The 23,128-nt window shown below is 34.9% G+C and overlaps 1 protein-coding gene across 1 annotated transcript in view; it reads right to left on the bottom strand.

Moving 5' to 3' along the window:
• Positions 1-23,128, bottom strand: part of LOC122789860 (phosphatidylinositol 3,4,5-trisphosphate 5-phosphatase 2A-like) — a 1,099,782-nt gene that overhangs the window by 709,899 nt on the left and 366,755 nt on the right. Inside the window, exon 4 of the mRNA XM_044057294.1 lies at positions 14,342-14,471. Within this exon, the coding sequence (XP_043913229.1) occupies positions 14,342-14,471 (130 nt within the window). The remainder of the gene's footprint in view (positions 1-14,341; positions 14,472-23,128) is intronic.

The raw sequence follows: 23,128 nt of genomic DNA, 5'->3' as shown, positions 1-23,128 counted from the left end.
CTTCATCCAGGGCTTTGGTGATATTCACAAAGTCCACAAATTGATGGACTGATGATGAAATTTCTGGAATTGTGTAACAAAAAGGACATTTAATCCAAGGAACAATTATTTGTTTTCTGGTAGTAATTTAAACATTAAAAAATGTTACTTAGCAGCTTAGAGCTGATGAACTGGAAGAAGATGATTTTAAAAATGCATACAGGGTTTGTGTGAATCTGTTGGCAACATTGTGAAAGTTAGAAATGACAGAAATGTATGGAATGGAAGTTGGAGGTTAGAAGCTACTTTGAAATCTGAAAAAAAAACATTCTGAATCATGTGGCTGGTCAAAAAGGGACATTAGGATACAATGGAAAGTCTAAATGATGTATCTTTTGTGGGGACTTTTCTCATTTAATTAATGATTGTGACAAGATACAATGTGGCTAATGCGTGGAGAAAGGACATACAGCAAGAAGGTAATTGCCTGAATGCAGGTTGGAGAACAAAGGGGCCCTTTTGGATGGATTGTGAAGAACAAACAGTACATAATGTAAAAGAAGAGGAAAGGTAAGAAAACATATGTGAGGAAGAACAACAAGATGCTGGGGGGAGACAGTGATCTAGGTGAAGAAAAAACTGTAGAAGAACTGAAGACAAAATATGGAGGTAAAAAATGAGGACTGAGTTTGCATGCAGGAAGAGAGGTCAGGAGAAGGGTCTGTCAATACATTGATTGTGAAGTCTTAGCCAATGAAAAATCTAATTTTAAGGATCAAGGATTATTTCTGCAAGAAAAATATTTAATCGGGGAGAGAGTAAAAATAAAAAATGGAAATTTTAAAACATTTCCCCTCAACTTCAAAAGAGGGAGAAGCAACACTTTTAGATGACTTCCAATAAATGTGGACAGTATTATTAATACAGCAATAAGGTTAGGGATACTGTAATTATGTGCTAAATGTAATATGGTTGTTATTCTGTTAGAGAATGAAAGATTCCTGACAAGTGAAGAAAAACTACAAAAAGAAAAATTTGGGGGTGGAAATATAATATGGAACTTAAGAAGTAAAAAAGTGTAAAACAAAAAAAAAAACAGTAAAAATAGTAGATGTAATACTGGTAAGAATGGGAAGGTTAACTGTCATGGATGTGAGACGGGGAGAACATGTTTATAGAATTATAGCATTATATGCATATATAACTAGTAAGGAAAGAGATAATCTGTTTCATCAAATATTACACTGAGGTGGTTAACATGAAAATGAAAATTGTAGGGGACTAACTGTGATTTAAGAAATAGAAGTAAAAAGAAAGGGAAAGATGTTAAAATAAAGAAAGTGATAAACTGTAGCAAATAACCTGTGTGGAACAAAAGTCAATGGACTTATAGAAGGGGCACTTGGCTCTGAAAATGATTATTTTGTATTAGCAGACGGTGATACAGTTGGTGATACAGTAGTGATGTTTTTAGACCATTTAGCAATATGGATGTAGGTGATGGAAGAAAGGGAGTATATTAAAACTAGAAAGGGAATGAAAAAAATAAATGAGAAATTATGGGATGAAATTGGAGACTGGGAAATACTGCAGTTACAGAAGGATCATATAACAATGAAATACTTCTATAAAACTGGTCAGAGTGGTAGACTGAATTTAAAACGAAGCATAAAAAGATTTTTTTCAGCAGCAGGATGATGTAACAAAAGGAACAGAAGGTGAAGTATAGGAAAAGTATAGAAATGTATTAGGGAATAATAAAACAGGACCCTACCCAGTTTGGCTTTATTAAGGGCAGATCATGCCGCCTAAACCTGGTGGACTTCTTTGAGACAGTTACCAAGGCTATAGATGAGGGAAAGGTGGTACACGCAGCCTACCTAGACCTCGTAAAGGCCTTCAACACCATTCCCCATTCTGGTATTATAGACAAGCTCACCAGCCTGAACATAAACCCCTACATCACAAGATGGGTTGCCAACTGGCTCACGGACAGAACCCACATGGTGAGAGTTGCGGGAGCTAGGTCCGACTCTAAATCGGTTACAAGTGGAGTTCCCCAGGGCTCAGTCCTAGGACCCCTCCTGTTCGGCATATACTTCTCAGAGGTACAAGCAAGCACAGGAGGACTATGGCTGACCAAGTTCACAGACGACAGATAATTGACTCTCCGGCTGACACAGACATCCTCCAAAAGGGTCTCACTGAGACAGATACCTGGTGTCAAAATCATAGCCTCAAGCTAAATGCCAAAAAGTGTATAGTCATCCCCTTTGGAAAAAAACAAAGTACCCACAAACTACCACATAGGTGGTAGTCCCCTAAATATGGAAGATGTAATAAGGGATCTGGGGACCCAAGTAGATACTAATCTCACCTTTGATAATCACATTGCCAAAGTAGTTAGAAAATCCTTCTACGTGGCCCACCTAATCACAAAAGGTTTCACATCCAGATCAAAAGAGGTAATTGTGCCCCTCTACTCATCACTCATCAGACCCATCATAGAGTACAACACCCCATTTGGGATTTATCTTACAAGACACCTACAACAGCTGGAAAGACCACAGAAGTAACTCACCAAGAGGATCACTGGCCTCAAACAGATGCCCTATGCAGCTCGATTGAAGAAATTACAGCTGCACTCGGTTGCATACCGCCTACTCAGAGGTGATCTCTGCCTGACATACAAGACCATGTCCAACCCAGAATTGATGGACATGCTCCACCCAAAAAAAACCTTATCCCCGTGAGCCACATGCTCTAGAGATCTAAACCTCACCACAACAATAAATAGGACATGCTGGAGGGATAGATTCCTGTCCCAGAGACTTTCCATGCTTTGGAACAAGATCCCAATCTACATTAGACAGAGCTCCTCGTTAACACTCTTCAAAAGAAATCTTGACGAGTGGATGGGAAACAGAAAGTTTACCTCGGGGATTACTTCAGTGGCTCTGCTGGACAGAGGCACAGGGAACTAATCTAAGGGGACGGTGAAAGCCAACACATTCTGGCTAGGCTTATAAATGCCTTCGGGCAGATAGCCTAGTACCTACCTATGATCCTATGATATGGAAAAAGAAATTAAAACAAACAAAAAAATAAGGCACTATTATATAGACAGATATTATTTGCAAGGGAGAAAGGAGGAGGTATCCGTATATGTTGGTAAAGCAGTAATGGAGGATATTAGTATAATGAGAAAAATAAAAAAATATAAAACAAAAGTTCAGAAGAACAGACGAGCAAATTATGAGTATTGTACAGTGTGTGGAAAATATCTATAACATTATAATGATGGTAAATAAGAGTAAATGGAAAGCAAAAACATTTCCTAGACAAGTTAAGGAAGAATTTGAAAAAGAAAATTGCTATTAGTGAATTGGATGAAGTACTTAGGAAAGTAAATGCTGATTTCTTATCAGTCCCAGATGGATAGGGTATGGAATGTACAAGAGACTAAATGACTGGCAAAGAGACTAAAGATAATGAGTGGTTAAAGGAAGGCTTTGTTTATGAAGAGCTGCATAGCGGGATATTAACATTTTTGTAGAAAGCAGCTGAGAAGAACAAAATAAAAAATGGAGACCCATCACACTAAATAACATATAATTTTTAAAGGGAATAATGCAGAGGAGAATGGAAGGAATGTTTAGGGATATTATGGAAGAAAGTATACATGGTATAAAAGGAAGGGATGTCAAGAATTGTTATCGGTTGTGAGAGATATTGTGGATGATGTGAAACTTATGGTAGGTGATATGAACAAGTCATTTTGATACAGAAGGACATGATGCTTTGTGGGATATTATGGGAAAGTAAGGAATATATAATAGAATTGGGAAAGTATGTATGTCATTATGTCCGAATAATAGAGTGAGAGTTTTACAGAATGGGTGGTGGATTAAAGAGATCTACATGAAATGTGGTGTTAGACAACCCATGTGGAATATTGCTTGTACTGCTGATGAATGCAATAGTGAGTGAAGTAGCTTATAAAATGAAAGATGCTCAGTATGTGATGTAAAAATAGGTGGTGATACCAGTAGTTTTGACATACACAGACAGTATAGTTGTAGTTGCTAAGAACCAGATATGCATGAACAAAGTGTTTGTCTGAATGGAGCTTAAAGGAAATGGGAAAAACTTTGTCTAAAGATAAAAGTAAGGGCTTGGGTGATGTAATGCAAAGGGGGCTGTTCAATGAATAAAGTGTATTTGCCAGGAATAAAAATGACAAAGTTATGATGCAATGGGAGGGTTTGATAAAAGAAATGAAAGAAATATGTCTTCTGTGGAGGATGCATAGACAAGCATTCAAAAAGCTTTATTGGGTAACTTCACACACATACATATATATATATATATATATATATATATATATATATATATATATATATATATATATAAAATGTTTATATGATCACAGTAAAATATGAAAAGAAAATTGTGCAGTTGGTGTTTCCTTTCATATGGTGTTCAAGGTTAAACCAGTGGAAAGAGGCGAGTTTTATATCTGTGAAGATGAAGGGCTATTGGTTACTAAATCCAGTCCAGTTTATTTTGCTTCTTTAAATTTCTTTAGAGTATTAAAGTGGCTAAAGGAAGAAAATGAGGACTTAATAGTACAAAATATTTTGGAAGATGGTGAGAATAAAAAAAATTATAAAAGAAAACAAGAAAAATAATAGATAATGAAGAAATTAAAAAATATCAAGGACAATAATAACAGAAAAATAAATTCTGATGATAAAGAGATTGTGATGAAACCATATTATTATGTAAATCCATGGGAAATTTCACCATAAGAAGTGATTAAAGCCATGAAACTCCTATGAAGTTTGGTAAGAAATAAGTTACCAGTAAAGGACAGGTCTATAGCATATGAGCGAATCGCACAAATTGCGAATGCTCATAATATCGAAGGTACCGGACCTCGAAGTGCTTTTTCTGAGATTGCGGTACAGTGAAGAATGGGATATTTGCCCTTTCCTCACTGTAGTGTGATCTTGGAGTTGGAATACATATTTAGTGGGGGGTGGGGGTGCCGCCCCCCACAATAGGAAGTTTGAGGTCTAGTACGTTCGATATTGTGAGCATTCGCAATTTGTGCGATTCGCTCATATGATATAGACCCGTAAAGGACAATATGCCATATAAGAAGTAAGTTAAAAGAGTGTGTTTAATTTGTGGTGAGGAAGAAACAACACGGGAATTTTTTTAATGTAAAAGAGTGGTAAAACTCTAAAAGAAGGTTGTGTAAAGAAAATGTTTTGGGAATATTAATGACAAAATAAATATGAATATTATTTTATCTAAATATTATCAGAATAAAAAGAAAGGATATGTGAGAAGGGGAGATAAGAATTTATTTTATGTATTATGGCTCATTTGGAATGAAAGAGGGAATGAAATTTTGTTTACCAGGAAATAGATTATAGCTGATATATTTTGAAAAATCAGAGTATGCTTTTGGAAGAAGGTGTTGGGGTCAGTTATTAGAGAATAGCAATGAGAATGTCGCTAAGAAAAATGATAAATAGTAAGAAATAGAAACCTGTATATATGTGTCTGCAAATATGCAACCTTTGTAAATATGTAAATATATAAATAATGTTTTCTATGTTGTATTAAATAAAGGACCCAAAGGACCCCTACACTTTTTGATAGGTGCCATGAGATCATTTACTTCCACCTGAGCTACCACCAAATGAAGAAGATGGGGCCTTGTATTAAAATCTTATCCCAAGGATAACACATTCAGGAGTGCAGCACTCGCCTTACGCTGCACTGCAGTGTCAGCAATCCAACTACATGGTGTGTGAATAATAAAAACTTCAGACTAAAGTCAAACTTAGTTAGAAGATATGACAATGGCAGTATCTGATGAGTTACATAAGAGAGCATACATAGCTTCTAAATTCTGAAAACAACACCCCTAAGTGCGCAAAGACAAAATGTCTAAATGTCTAAATAATGTATTATGGGACTGAGGAAGAATTACTCAAATTATATTTTTTCAAGCTGCATAGAAGTAATGTAATAATAAAAAGAAAAGAAAGTTTCTTAAAATCACAGGTATCCAAACTGAGGTAACCAAAATAACACTAGTTTTTAGACAGAAGACAAAAATAAATGATATGCAAGAGGGGCTCTTCACCTTATATCCCCTCAGCACCCCCCTCATTTCTATACACACAGACATATATATATATATATATATATATATATATATATATATATATATATATACACACACACACACACACACACACACACACACACACACACACACACACATATATATATATATATATATATATATATATATATACATATTGTCAAAGATTATGCAGTTGACACACTACTGCTTATAAAAACAGATTTATTTTACAGACTGTAAAATTAAAAGACTGAGTTCACCAACACAAAACAGTATTTGTGCTCTAAACAGAACATGTTTTTCAGTACTTTTAACAACTAAGATGCTGAATTAAACTAAATTCACCATAAAAATATTTCTTTCTATTTCACTTCTAAACAATAAGGCACCAGGTCATGCATTGCTATACAGCCCTTACAAAAATGTCTCCCCTTCAGAGGCAAACCTCTGGGTCTCTGGCTATTGTTTAAATCTTCAGACTTCTCTGGATCTCCTTAGCTTCTCTTAGATAGACAGATAGATACACAGACAGACAGATATATATATATATAGAATGATTGATCTATACATCTACATCTATATCTCTCGCTCTATCTATATTTATATATACAGCATTTCACATACTCTGTTGTTGAAAACACCTACATTCTGTCACATCTGAACCCCGCCCTGCTTGATATCACTGATTTCAGCATCATGGAATAGTCTGTGTGACTTTGACAAATCATCCACTTTGTTATGGTTGGCAACAGAGAGATACTAGACATTAAACTGGAAAGGCTGTAAGGACATGGCCAGTATACAGAATTAGACAGTGCCCTTCATTTGTTGAAGACACAGCAAGGGAGTGTTGTCAGTGATAAGGCCAAACTTTCATTAATGCAAGTAGTAGTGTGAGGACCCTACTACCCACTTCTTGGCCAAGCATTTTATTTGGCTTCTGTTCATGTTAATTTCTTACCCAGACAACAAGCTGAAAGCAGGCACTGCCTAACTGAGGTACGACAATACACAGAGCCACTTTGGATGCATCTGTGTAAAGTATAAAATGCTTGGCAAAATCAGGAGATTTACAGCAGAGTAAAATCAAGTATATCTCATTTTACCTCACAGAACAAGCTAAAAAAAATGAGAACAGAAATATTTAGGCTGTAGTGTGCTTCAGTCATGGGCAGCTCATGATACTGTTTGGTGGGCTACATCCCTCCCCAAGTGAAAAGAGGAAAAAAACAAAGAATGTTTTATTGTTGTTGTGATGCCCCTGCACTGGCCCAGTAATCAAGGAGCCTCAATCATCGCTACTGGCAACAGCTAGTGGATGTACACACTGGGAGGATGAGAAGTACACAAACAGTAAAGTGCAATTTCCCTTAAGAGCTCACAGAGATCACAGTCAGTCTGGGGCTGGTTTCTCCCTCTTTCTCCAGATCCCAGTAAGACTCCACACTGGCAGAGCTATAGGGTTAGGATCTCTGCTGAGGGGCCAAGCCAAGACCTAAATCACCCTGTCTGTCCAACCAGTGCTTTGTGTCCCTGCCCAAGTAGCTGACACACACACACACTTTGAGATTTGATTTACATACAAACACACACACACACACATGGGGAAGGCTGGCACAGGTTTACTAGCTATTCCCCCTTCTGCCCAGACTATAAGGTAGTTTCCACTGCCACCAACCCCTACTTATCAGCTACATATAAGCCCCTTACAAAGGGTATCCAATCCTACTGTGCAAGGTTATTTAAGAGTGGTCTATACAGTGTCACCAAATACATATGCAAGTACTCTATGAGCTTAAATATGTCTCACTAATATCAGCCACAGAGATAGGTTTAAATATATTTAATAATAAATAATAATAATTATAAAACATACAACTAATGACAAAAAGTTATACTATAGCTCTGCTCAGCTTAACAACAAATCCAATCCTCAAAACTTTTGGTCAACTCTCAACAGCATCCTCTATCCTGGAAAGCCCTCTAATCTCTCCCTATACCTAACTCTTCCTCTCAGGAAACAACCACCCTTCTGAATAAACACTTTATCTCTTCCATCCAAAATCTGGTAACCTCTAAGCCAAACTCTACTTCGACACCCACCTCTCCAAGGCCCACTAACACAACTTTGTTTTCTTTTGAGCCAGTTCCCATTACTTACATCAAATCTCTACTACTCAAACTAAAACCTTGCTCTCCTTCCACTGACAATCTATCTCCTACATTCCTCAAACTTGCTGCTGACTCAATTGCCTATCCTGTATCTATACTAATTAATCAATCTATTCTGGAATCAACTGTCCCCACCCTTTGGAAATCTTTCTTCACTATCCCTCTTCATAAAGGTGGAAACTCCACTGACCCCTCAAACTACTGACCCATTGCCATTCTGTCCCCCCTCTCAAAGATATTAGAAAAATGTATTCACTCACAGCTTCTCAATCACCTCCTCACACACCACTTACTTACCCCTACTCAACATGGATTTCATCCTCACCACAGCACCACCACTGCCCTCCACTCCTTCACTCATATCATTGCAGAGGCCCTAGACAACAATAAACTAATTTCCTGTCTCTTCCTAGATCTCTCCAAAGCCTTCAATATGGTCTCTCATCCTCTACTACTATCCAAACTCGCAAATCTCCACCTATCGCCCTCCACACTTGCCTGGTTTAATAGTTACCTATCTGGCAGGGAACAATCTGTCAAATGGCTCTCATCCTCCACACCTTTCCTTCCCATCTCCACTGGTGTTCAACAAGGCTCCATCTTGGGACCCGTTTTGTTTAACATCTTCACCAATGATCTTTACACCTCATGCAAAGAATCCTCCCTTATTCAGTATGCAGAGGACTCCACACTTATATCCATCTCAAATAACATTCCTGAACTACACTCCATGACCCAACAGGCCCTACTATCCACTGAGCAATGGCTCTCTCACAACCTATTGATCCTAAATCCCAAAAAGACCAAACTCCTACTTTTCCTTCCCCTTTCTCTTTCTCATCACAAAACCTCCTTTTTATTACATCTTCTAACAATACAAACATCCAACTTGAGACCCACACAAAACTCCTAGGGGTCATTATCGATGACAAACTCAAGTTCAACCTACACATACTCCAATGTATAAAAAAAAAAAAAAACAGAAACTAGGTCTGCTATATCAGAACAAAAAATTCCTAACCCCTGAATCTAGACTTACCCTGGGCCAGGCACTCTTCTTCCCCTCCCTCTTATACGCCACCCCAGTTCTTACCAATATCCAGGCCTCCACTCTAAACAAACTGCAACAGACTTACCATAAAATAGCCAGATTCATTACTAACTCCCCATACAACTCACACCACTGCATTTCTTTAAACTCTCTTCAATAGCTTGAACTTCCCCAGTTTCTGCTATCTTATCAATTTCATATGCTACACTGTATTCTTTATAAATCCTCCTTCTGTCCATCTCTATCTTCCTTAGTCTCCATCTACATCCCATCCCAGACCCTCCGTACTTCTAACCAACAATTACTTGATATCTATCACCCAAAAAGGTCAGTAGGCAAGCTACTCTACAAACACTCACTTGCCCATGCTTGGAACAAATGTCCCCTTGACTTACGTTCAATCTTCCACACCTCACACTTTAAAAATTAACTAAAAGCTTATTTTCTCAATTCCAGAACCTGCCCTTGCCATGACCCTACCTAGTCTTCCCTCCCTTTATGTACCCTCAAAAGGACCATACTTAGTACCTCATTACACCTCTCTCTCCAATGTGTCTACTATGCATTTGCACAATTTTATACAAACAAAAAATGTTTATTGTTGACCTATTGAACTATATCAATGTAAAATTGTTACTTAGCTTCTTTTTAATACAACTTTAACTTTATGCATGTAACCCAACATATGTGAATTGTTTTGCTATAACTGCTATTATATCAATACTGTTTAAAATTGTACTTGTTTTAAAATGTATTACTGGAGCTTTTCTCCTCGGGTCTCCACTGAAAATGGGCTGCAAGCCCAGTTGGACAAACCCGGTTAACAAATGTCAATAAATAAATAAATAAATAAATAAATAAATAAATAAGAAGGCAATGCTCAGTCAATCCAACACAGTTACTTCAGAGTTCAAAATCACAGGAAATATTTGAAAACATTGCTGGACAGTCTCAAATAAATACAGAAAGCATCTAAACTAATCTTAACTATATTTCCATCTATAGCTAAAAAAGATACTATGCCTTAAATCTTACAGCAAGGCAAGTGCAGATGATGATGATGATGATGAGTGGATGTCCTTGCTAGATCCAACACAAAATACAAAATGCCCAGTGTCTCTCTGAGAGAGTTCTTAAATTAATATCAAATATTACTGCTGGGTTAGCTTGGATAGCATCACTTTTTGTCACCTGACTTCAGTTCCCAGACTAAAACAGAAACTAACAGAATTTAACATCTCTGTGTTAAAAATACATACCTCTCAGATGTTTGCTCAGAACTATATAGCTGTTAGGAAGTCATAAAGTAATAAACACTTCTACATTTTAAACCTAGTAATTACTTCTCTTTCAAAACAATACAAAAACTTCTAGCTCTAGACAATATGTCTGCTACACTGAAATGGAAAGAGAACTTTTATAGCACAATCATAAAGCATCTTAATTTCAACTTATTTTCTTGAAGTTTTGCAAGTTAACCCTTTTATGTTCAAGTTGCTATTGTTAAAACATACATTTGCACAGGTATATAGTTTATATGCATTTCTGTTATAAGTCTGCAGGGCATGCTGTGGTTACATTTTAGCTCAGTACATAACATACAGTTCTGTATAAATCATATCAATATTCACGAATGACATAGAATTATTTACAAAATTCCAGATAGCTGGGCTGGCAATATTTCCCTATATCACACAAACAAAAATTACAGAAATTTAAACAGTAACAGAATAGTTCAGAGTAATTATATAGGGAAAAACTGTTAATATACACTGCAGTGAACAAGCACGGTGCAATGTACAATCAAGCAGAGTGTAATGTACACTATATACATTATTTTCTTAAGTGGGATAATCTTCAATGAATCTTGAGAGAGGAGAAAAGGTTCAGAAAGGATGTAGGTTTGGTGGTATGTCCTGTGTTGAAGCATAAGTATTTGCTTGAATGAAGAAGTACTTTTGAGTTGCATTCTGAATTTGGAATAAGTGTTAATTTCCTTAATGCCAATGGAGAGGGCTTGATAAAGAGTATGTGCCTGAGTCTGGTTCTAGAGGGAATGAGAGTTGATATGGCTTGTGAGTAGTGTCTCAGGTTGCATGAGGAGGTTTTATTTCTTGAAGCCTAGCTGCAAGGGGAGTAAATGTTTGGAGATGGAGCAGTTTGTAGAGGTGGGATCCTAAAAGTAGGTTAGATCTTTGTTTTATGGCTAGCCATTTGGCTTTTTCTTGGGTGATAGAGTGATGCTCGCAGACAGGCAAGTTTGTAATGAATCTGCAGATGCTGTTAGAGATAGCCTGGAGTGTGGCAATGTTTTTCCTTTTTTTGATTTTATGTGAGCAGGAAGATTGTATGTGTCTGAGTAACTGAATGCATGTGTGAACCTATACTAACAGCATTAAGCCATTTAATTGTGTGCTGATGTGGTCTAATCACTATATACAAGGATAGAGAATCCTTTCCTTGTCAGAAGGACATAGTATCCTCAAGAGAAAAAGTGTGTTCTAATCAAATATAATGAAAAGGAACAGAAAGGAATGTGAGTGATCTTAATTATGGTCCCATATCTATCCCTTTGGTATGACAGTGGGTTTTATAATTGGTGCCAGTACAAGTGGTTTAAAGGAACTGGATTGTGAGACTCCATGCAGGTATATGTTTAAAAAATATGGAATTGACAGTTGTAGTTATTTAGTAAAATGGCCTGAGCTCCACTAAAAATGATAGCACTTTACAGTTTCCAGAAAAAAGTACTTTTGATAAGAAAATTTAAGAAAATCTAAAAAATAAACTGAAACAAAAGGGTAATAAGGCACTTGGCCTGTTGTCAGTCAGAATCTAAAATAAGAAAAAGGAATCTGTATTTAGAAGCTTAAGATATAACACAGCAAGTTTAAAGTCACAACTTCAGGTGGCTATAATAAATGCATTACAAAAATACATAGATGAGAAATCTCATTCCTTGGGTATGTATCCATTAAGACAATTAGAATATTGGTCATGTTTAAGCATTAATGACATTGTAAATCAGGCACAATATATAGCAGATAATATACTTAGGGAAGAAAAAGCACAAAAGAAAAAAATAGCAGGCATTCAGCTCCAACAATTAAATACCAGCTCCTGAGGATGGGGAAGGAGAAGAAGAAACTGTGTGGGAAGAGGTAGGTTCCAATTTTCTTTCTGCAACCCCGAGGTTGGGTAAGCAAAATTATTATCCCCTTAATTCACCACCATCACCACAAGGTGCACCCCACTTACATGCTTGTTTTAATCATGGTCAAACTTGGCAATGGGGAAATGAGTGTTCAATATCTGGACAGCAAATATTTTCACCAAATGCTCAAATACCACAGCAATGTGACAGCAATCTAACCTCTTCCTGTGCCTCCTGTAAGTTCACAGGTAAGTACTAGGCTAGCTGCCCTTGGAGACCATTTTACCCAAGGATAATTTCATTTTGGTACTTAAATTAGCCTATACTGTTCAGTGTTAGATTGGCCTTAGCAATCCCATGCTTGATAATTATATATTACCCCTAGTGAGAATAACTGGGATTATACTATAGATAATATGAGGGGACTCAATCATGGGATAAAGCATCTAAGAGCTATCTTCATCCATTAGTAGTACAGGGGGCAGTCTTGGTATAAAGTTTCTTTTAACCATCCATAGATCCAAGCTGCACTTGAATATGGACAGGGATAAACTTTGTTCCATGAGGCTGGAGAGTCTGTCCTAGAGCAGTGTGGTATCCTCTGTGAGATATACCTCTCCCTGCAAACCACTCTAGTGATATTGCAGAAGAGGTTTGGATCCCTAAACTGAATATTTTTGATTCTAGTTGTCTTGCTGATGTGCAGAAGGTCCATCAGTATTGCGTCAGAAAGTGCCTTGTATGCCAAACATGTCACCACTTAATAGTCTGTAGGATACTGAGTGTAGTCGCAAGGCTTTGAGTCTGTCCACATAGAACATATTGTTTAGCCCTTGTAGCCTTTTAGTAAGGTAGCTCTGTCAACATTCCATTTGTTGTACGTGTCTGGACAGACATATGCCAGAGGGGGCATTACAGTCGATTACTGGCCTAATGACAACTGAGTAAAGACAGACAATGATGTCGCTAGATCTAGACACAATCCCTTTGTTTATAAGCTGTGTGATGTAGAAGGACTTCCTTATGACAGTGCACACATGTTGGTTATAATTTAGGTGACTGTCCACATAAGTTTCCAAATCCTGAACAACTGGGTCAGGTCTTAGGTGTGTATTGTAAATGTGGTAGCCTTACCACACCTTCAGCTGAACTGTTAGCATTTCACAGAAAGTCTTGTCATAACTTAAACTACAACACTGCTGCTTCCAAAAAATGCCTTAATATCCCTTAGTTTGCATCCACCCATAGCCTTACAATCCCTTAGTTTGCATCCACCATTAGCCTTATTATACCTTAGGCTCCACTGTCCCTGTTTTCCCAGAATGCCTTATTACATCTTACACTGAATTATTTATGTTTATCTAGAAAATGTTACTATACCTTTGGCTGCACTGGTTCTGTTTCCACAGATTTACTTAATCCATCATGGATTACACTGGTCCTGTTTCTACAGAAGCTGTTATTGCTGTTTTTGTTGTACTGGTTCTGTTACCCAGAATGCCTCACCATCATCTTAAGATGCACTGTTGCTGTTGTTGTTTTCCAGATGTTCATGCTGTACCATATGCTGCACTATTACCATTTCAGCAGAAGACTTTATTGTACTTTTGTTGTTCCTTCCTTACATGGCTTTACCATAATTGCTTGGGCTGAAATGTTCCTAATTTCCTGAAGGGTTTTCTTATACCTTAGCTTATGCTACTTCTGTTTCTTTCAAAGGTCTTGCAATAGTTTTAAGTTACATTTTGCCCATTTCCCTAAAAGGCTTTATTGTAACTTAACCTGCAATGGTCTTATTTCTCTAGAAAGCTTGCCATACCTTTGGTTGCAATGATCCTGTAGCTTTTGCTGCAGTTGCAGCAATATATGGCTCTTGTTTGATACAAAGGAGGATCCACTCTTGGAGACAGTGTTTCCAGGAGGACAGTATGGTCTGTCATCTTCACCATCTGTAAAAGTTCAAAATTACAAAACTCGCATTATACATGTGTAGTGCTATCTGTAGTAACTAGCTGTAAAGCCTGCTTACTTAGCAAAGATTTGCACATATATAATCAATAAAATGTTACAGTACATGAGGTATGTCTTTATCACCAAAACATCATTGGCTACATTTTTTACTGCTATATAATGCAAGATACCTAACATCAAATTGTAAATCAGAAACAAGTAAGAAATGCGTTACTCGACGTGCTATATTCTTTCAAGGTACTATATGATGCAAGATAACAAACACCAATTTATAATCTAAATCAAGTAAGTAAAAAATCAATTACTTAATTTTCTGCATTTTGTCTGGTGTACTATATGATGCAAGCTCACATCAAATTATAAATCTGAAAGAGTAAAATAAGTAAGAAATGTGTTACTTATTCAAATTTTTTTTAAATAAATTTTATTAAAATAATTTCATAAAAATACAATTATTAACAGAAAGAACTGTTCACTTTTTTGATATTAAAGATAAAAAAGACTAAAACACTAATAAAAGATCAGATAAAAAGCAATGAACTATGTACATTGATGCCAACTATACTACAGGTAGATGAGTTAATTTAAAAAAAGTTAATAAAATCAGACTGACAGTTTTAAGTTATTAATTTTCTAATAATTCTATTATGTTCAACCATTGAGTATACACTACTGTATTCCTAGAATATCTAGATTTAATTGTCATTGATTATAACTTTGATACCTCCAAGAGAAGATCTTTAAAGTTTTGAAAGGAAGGAGTTTGCGATGATTTCCAATTCCAAGTAATTTTTTTCCTGGCTATGGACAGCACAGACCAAAGAGGCAAATATTTACTAGATTTAACACATGTTGGGTTTGGGGAATTAAATAAAACTAATGATTTGGTAAGGTAAAAATTATCAGTAAAAATTGTTTGCAATAAATTATTAATATCTTCCCAGAATGTTTTCAAATGTAAACAATCATAAAAAACTGTGTGACCAATCAGCATTCTGAACCTTCATACATCTCTAACAGAGAATATTTTCCTTATACTTATTTATGTTATATAGGGTAATGAAAGATCTGTTTAAAAATCTCCAGGCAAAGATTCTCCATTTAAGTGAAGATGTAGTTCTACCTGATGATTGAAGAAAATTCAATTTATCCTTATCCGAAGGGTGATTATTATTAATATTAGAGAACTATTTCCAATACCTATCAGGAAATGTATCAAGATCAGATTTGATAATTTTATATATATTTGAAAGGCTAATTTTAATTAAATTATTTTGTTGTGTAATAGCAATGAAATAATGAATATGTTTTGGGAATTACATTTTTAACTGAAGAGGGTATTATATCAAATCTATTTTTAATATAATTTCTGGCTTCTTGCAAGTCAAGCCATAATGATGAATCTAGATCATTCTCTATCAGTAAAATATCAATAGATTGCAATTCACTATCCTTAAACATTTGATGCCAATAAATGAGATGATTTTGTTCAAATATTGACATTTTGTGAAAATTTGTAGAGAAAATAACTCCTTACATATATGCTATAAGAAAAATAAGGAATAACCAAGCATCATATGATTGACACCTAAGAATGAATTTTTTAAAGGATTTTAAAATAATACTGACATAGTTTGATATAAAGTTTAGGGTAGGGCAAAGAGTAAAATATTCCTTTAGCTTCCATATGAATATGTTGTTTACTAGATTTAACATAAGAAGATCAATATTATTATTTAAATTTTCTGATGAAGATAAAATAAAATCTTTCCATTTTGCTGAGTAATTACTATCTATAAGGTATAAAATAGTCTTAATAACTGAAGAAATATTTCTAAATTTGGAAATGCAAAACCTCCATTATTCCAGCTATACATATTATATGATAAAGATATCCTAGGTTTAATTGGGTGCCAAAGAAATTTTTTAATCATAGTGTTAAACTTTCTGATTATTGTATAAGGCAGAGGGATGGAGACAGACTGAACTATATATAAGATTTTTGGAAGAAGTATCATTTTTATAATAGATAGTTTCTCTTCTATTGAGAATTTTATTTTAGAACATTTCTGTATTAGTCTGTCTATTTCTATTAAGCAATTTTCAAAATTTAATTTTAGCATTTCTTTTATGTTACTAGCAATTATTATTCCTAAATAATTTATGTGTTGGGATTGAGGTATATATCTTTCATATTCATTTTGAATATTGTAATAGGATTTGTGTTTTGTTATGATTAAATTTAAGACCTGAGGTTTTCTGAAAGTAGTCTATATCATCAAATAATTCCTGGATTGCTGGGTTGACACCTCCCAAATTAATCAGAATGTCATTCGCAAACAATTGACTCTTGGAAGATTCATTAAGACATATCAAAACCTTTAATATTACTATCTCTTCTAATTAGATTTGATCAATGTTCCATAACTAAAGTAAATAAAAGAGGGGATAAAGGACAGCCTTGTTTGGTCCCTTTAGTTATAGGTATGGACTGAGATATATTACAACCAATTTTGACATATGCTTTAGAGCCTGTATATAACTGGATGATAAGATTTATAAAATTATTTGAAAACTTAAGTTCCTGTAAGAGAGTGAAAAGGTAACCCCAACTGACAATATCAAAAGCACAATTTATGCCTAAACTAACTATAGTTAAATTTTTTTAAAGTTTTTGGTTGATTCATTTAAGGTTATTATTCTTTTAATATTATCAAAACATGTTCTATTCATTATGAAACCTGTTTGGTCTTCTTATACTAAGTTGGGAAAAAAAATTTTAAGGCTTTTTGCATATATGGACATAAATATTTTATAATCCATGTTTAAAAACGATATAGGTCTATATGAATTATATTTAGTAGGGTTTTTTTCAGACTTTAAAATGGGAGAGATAAACGTATATTTCCAGGATGGAGGGATGGTATTATTATTTTGTAGTGTGTTAAACACTGAAAATAACAATGTTAGAGCTTCTTTTGGTAAAATTTTGTATATTTCTGGAATAAATCTTCTGGTAATATGCATGTACTCCATAGAAAATTCTACAGTTAGATTCAGGATACCGCACAGGTTCTTTGAGTTAGCATTCCTTCCAAGATCTCTACTCTTGTTCCTCAAAATTCCCTCTTTAAGAAAACACCTCTGACATTTTCAGCTACAAATCTTGCTTTTAATTGCACATTATCAGATGAGTCACATTTCCTTTTGCTATGACATCCTTTTCTACCAAAACATATCTATATGTGTGTAAGTACATACAATATATGTATATAGATATATATATATATATATATATATATATATATATATATATATATATATATATATATATATATATATTCACTTCATAACACTGAAAGCTCAAAAAAGTGTAAGCAGGGGGGCAAGCCCCCCTGTACCCCCCATGTGTGGGGCTATGCCCCCTACACCCCCTGCTACTTATATATATATATATATATCAACTCCAAGATTGCACTTCACTACACTAAGTGCAATCTTGGAGTTGATATATCTAAGTAGCAGGAGGTGTAGGGGGGTGCAGCACCCCACATGGGGGGGTGCAGGGGTGCTTGCCCCCCTGCTTACACTTGGTAGAAAGTACTATAATTTATGTTGTATAAACTCAGTATATGTATGATATGTATTTTCAGTGTGTTGAGTTTCAGTGTTTTGAGTTTTCAGTGTTTTGAAGTTTCAGTGTTTTGGTCTTCTATATTATGAAGTTTTCTCATTTTCAGTGTTTTGAGTTTTCAGTGTTATGAAGTGAATCCATGTATATATACACACACACACACACACACTATATAAATATATATATATATATATATATATATATATATATATATATATATATATATATATATATATATATACACATATCCATCTATTTATATATATATATATATATATATATATATATATATATATATGGGTCTACTTCACATGGTCAACAGGCCATATGATCGACACTCATTTGTTCGACAGTTCATTTGGTCGACAAGCATTTTATGTGGGGGGCTTCGCCCCCACACCCCCCAATTATATATATCAACTCCAGGGTCGCGCAACATTGGGGAGGGGGGTAAATCTGCTTGTCGACCAAATGAACTGTTGAACAACTGAGTGTCGATCATATGGCCTGTCGACCATCTCAGGTAGACATATATATATATATATATATATATATATATATATATTTATATATATGGATTTCATACACTTGGTCGAATTACACTTGGTTGAAAATGATTCCAGGCAATTAACTTGACTGAAAGTTCACTTGGTCGAAGTTCATTTGGTTGAAAATGGAATATAGCACCTGCCCCACTGCAGTGCAACCCTGGAGTGAGAATATTAAATAGGGGGGGTGCAGGGGTTTTTACTAAATATATATATATCAATACATTTCTAATGGATATACCTTCTTATAACAGTGAATACATTAAAATTATGTAGGGGGCTATGCCCCCCACACCCCCTTATTTAATATTCTTGGAGGGTTCAGGGAGCTTGGTCCTGCTATAAAATACTTTTTTCTTATATTATGATTTTTAGGTGATTGCATAATTAGGTCATTAAAAAGACATAATTGCTCCATAATTAAAACATAAAGATACATAATGGCAGAGCTATTATCATTACTAGCTACTACAGACTACAGACCATGCCTCTCAACCTGTTAGAGCAAGAAATCTGGACAAAACCATAAATAAAAATTGGACAATGACCCAAAAATATGGACATTTTTAAATATTGCTCTTACAAACTTAGAAAGTTGATAGAATCACAGGTTTTGCATTAACATGAATTTTCTGAAGGGTGTGACGTCTGAAACTCAAATGTCTGTTATTATTTTCTGACTTTTATCGTTAATGATTTGCCATTAATTTTCCACAAAACCACAATTTTATAAAAAACAGACCAAAAATATGAGTCAAAAATCTGGACATTTTGTGAAAATTTGTACAGTTGAGACGTATGCCTGATACAATTGGGGGGGGGGGGGGCAGGTGATTAAACCGCACCAACCATGAGTAAATCTTCAATATACCACACCGACATTGTTGGTTATAGCTATACTATACAATGACTCCCTATTAATATTCAAAAATGTGCACAATTACACAATTAAAAAAAAAGTGAAAACGGAGCAACAGAGACTTTCTTTTCCCCGTTGCTTCATTTCAGAGCATTGATGCACTGTGTATGTGTGGGAACGCAAGTCCCATATGCATGTGCAGTACATCAAAATGAAGAAGCAGTAGTATACCACAACCAGCGGAAGAACAGCAATCCACCGTTATACAAAGACATTAGTTAAGAAAAGTACATTTTTATTTTCTTAAATAATGTCATTGTATAATAGCAATACCCGACTCCGTGGTTGTGGTATATTGAAGATTTACCCACTGTTGCCTTTGTTTAATCACTCAGGGTTTGCCCTCGCAAGTAAACCACACCAACTGTGGGTAAATCTTCAATATACCATACCACGTCGTCGGTTATTCTTTAATTATTTAATGTCTGCTCATGTATGTATGTTCAAAAATATTAGTAATATGTTGTTGCTTTTCTCTCCCTGGCCTCCACTGAAAAGGGTTTTTCACTAAACCCAGCCAGACAAACCCAGTCAACAAAAGTTAAATAAATTAAAAATAAAAATAAAGTGGAAGGTAGATAAGTTATTCAAGTTATATTATGGTAATGCACCTTTTAGTGAGTAGAGTAGCCAGGGTAACCATTTAAAATGTTGGGACTTGCTTAAGTGAATCTTAAAACATAGAGATTGAACAGTCAAAAAACAGACTTATATATATTAAGTGTGAGATTGTTATTTCTCAGGATATTCCCTATGCTCCAAGGTATTAGTATATATAAGTTCAAGGGACAGAGGCTTGCCCACATGCAAAAAAGACATTTAAAGGAGAAGAGTGATGTATGAGATTCACTCATCCTGCATTTCTGATTTTGTTTTTCCTTTTTTTTTGGCGTGTTGGTACTCAGCCTTTCAATGTTATGGACAGTTACGTTGTTAGTGTAAGACTAGAGGTATAGCAGTATATACAAAATGCACTATATACATTTTTTACAGGTGCTTCAGTCTGTTCCTTGCTTTACACTTCTTCCATTACAGTCCCTAAACAGAATAGCTAGCTAGCTTTCTAAGCAATCTTGGAAATCTAGGAAATTTGGGGAAAAGACTTCTGTTCTCTTCATGGCTGATGTATGTTTATGGTAAATCTCCTAACTGTGTCACTCAACAGTTTATCAGAGTGTCTAGTTTAACAACTACTTCATGACATGATACTTGGAACACCTCCTTAGTACCTCTATGGACACAGTGTTTGTGATGCCTTCTGAATGGCAAAAGTCATTGTCTGTTTCATATTTTCAGACTGAGATACATTTGTTTTAAACAAATATCTCAAGTCTTTATACACTTTGCCATCAGTTTGTGAACAAATAAATTAAACTGCTTGCTTTCATTTTTTTCAGAATGTCTGTTTCTACATTTCCCCTCAATTCTCAGTCCTTATACTGTCAACTTCCTTCACATCAGAAAGCAGTCCGGTACGGTTATTATTACAAAATCTTTGTCATGATTGATTCTGCTTTACCATCCCCTAAATCTGATTTACATTTTTAGGAGAAGGAAATCTTCCTTTTAATGTGTGACATATAAGTAACTAAACAGATGACAGACCAACACATCGCATTGGAGTATTATGCAGTTATAATTAGCATTACGTGTAACATTTTCCTCTACCTTGCCTTTTGACTATGCAAACTTGTGACTAGATGTATTTTTTCAGCTTCATCTTTATAATAAAATATAAAATACAAAGACACTCATAACAGACTTCTATTGTTTTATTGCTTGAATTGTCTTGTTTCTCTCTCCCAGATCTTCCCCTAGATTCTTATTCCACTACCTTTTCTCTTTTCTCTTTTACTATCCCGTCTTTTCTTCCTCATTCCTGAATTTGTATCTGTTTTGTACCTACCCCTCCTATTCTTTAATACATCCTAGTCCTAATCCTCTTTCCATGTGATTAAGTTCATATCTCTCAGGGATGTTATTGTTTTAATATAATCTACATTATTTCCACTGTTTTTGCAAGCACTTTTTTCCTTATAATTAATTATATTGATCTTTTATATATTGAAACCAGCAGTGGAAAAACAGGAAATCTGAATGTAGTATAAAGCACACCAAAACGCGCAGTTGATTCACACTTTTTGATTCAAAAAAAAATCAGACAGATTGAGCACTTCGTCTCACCCCTGGACCACTCTTCAGAATCAATTATACAAAACAACATTGAAGTATTTATACACATTTATACAATGGACAATGATAATTATCAAATAATCCCAATAAAGAATAAAAAAAATAGAACAATAAATAAATGAGTCTTAGAAATAATAGAAATAGTACTGAACTGGCTTCCTCTACCTACACACTTCCACAAAAGTTTGTTTCATGTCAGTTTTAGGCAGCATAAGCATAATATAAATAATAATAAAATAAAATAAAAAAAAAAAAAAAAAAAAAAAAAAATAAAAAAACAATACATAAAAAACTGGCTAAGTCATATATAACTGTTATTCTAGTTCTTGTGTCTATATCTTTTATATATTCTTATTTTATGTAAATCTGTATGGTCCGGAATTTTCCCTTCATACTCTAACCATCAACTTGTATTATTATTATTATTATTATTATTATTATTATTATTATTATTATTATTGTTGTTTACATTTTTCCTCAACTGTACACTGTAATTCTGATTGCTATGAAACATGTATTAGTTATGTTTAATGCTGTTGTTTATCTTTCAGCTTTTCCCAGTTAGGAGTTGCCACAGCGGAACTCCGGTCTGCTAATGATTGGCAGTTGTTTTTTATGGTGTCGAGTTGCCAGCCTGACGCCCAACCTTCAACGAAGGCACGCCCATTCAACACATGTCTTTCAAACGCTCACTCGACCGTGGGGAGGACATGCAGACTCCACACAGAAGGCACTCCCAAGCTGAGAATCGAACAGGAGAACCTCTTGCTGTGAGGCAACAAAACTACCGCTGCACCTAATAATTATTTAATAATGGAGTTTTTTCTTCCTGGGCATCTACTGAAAATAGATTTCATGGCTATTATGACTTTCCTGATAAACAAATGTTAAATAAATAAAATAATTAAATTCTACAAAAAACATACAAGGAAGGTTTAAGTACCCACGCATTATAAAGACCTGATAAGCAACAAACTAGAAAAAACAAAGCCTTATTGTTCTGTATCTGTATAAAATTAATAACATTTATTTATCCTCCTCAGTTAAATACATTTCATATATTAAAGTTACATATGATAGAATTAAAGAATGAAATTTATACCAAACATTGTTAATAAAGAAAATTCATTATCTAAATTGCTAAATAGAAATATAGCACTTCCAACTTAAACTAGGCATGAAAACAAGGGAAAAAAAGTAACCTTGACCTACCATAAGGGGCATGATGGGAGTCAAATGTGTGGAATAAATATGTAACCTCTATAATAGCTCTCTAGTTCTTCAATCTCCTTCTCCTACTATGCTTTCCCATGGGTATTCTTCCGTATCTCTCCATATCAG

This window comes from Protopterus annectens, chromosome 15.part0 (genome assembly GCF_019279795.1).
Source record: "Protopterus annectens isolate FY-2018-M chromosome 15.part0, PAN1.0, whole genome shotgun sequence".
NCBI classification, from domain to species: domain Eukaryota; kingdom Metazoa; phylum Chordata; order Ceratodontiformes; family Protopteridae; genus Protopterus; species Protopterus annectens.
The sequence above is the reverse complement of the archived record's forward strand: the minus strand, read 5'-3'. Positions and strand labels throughout refer to the sequence as shown.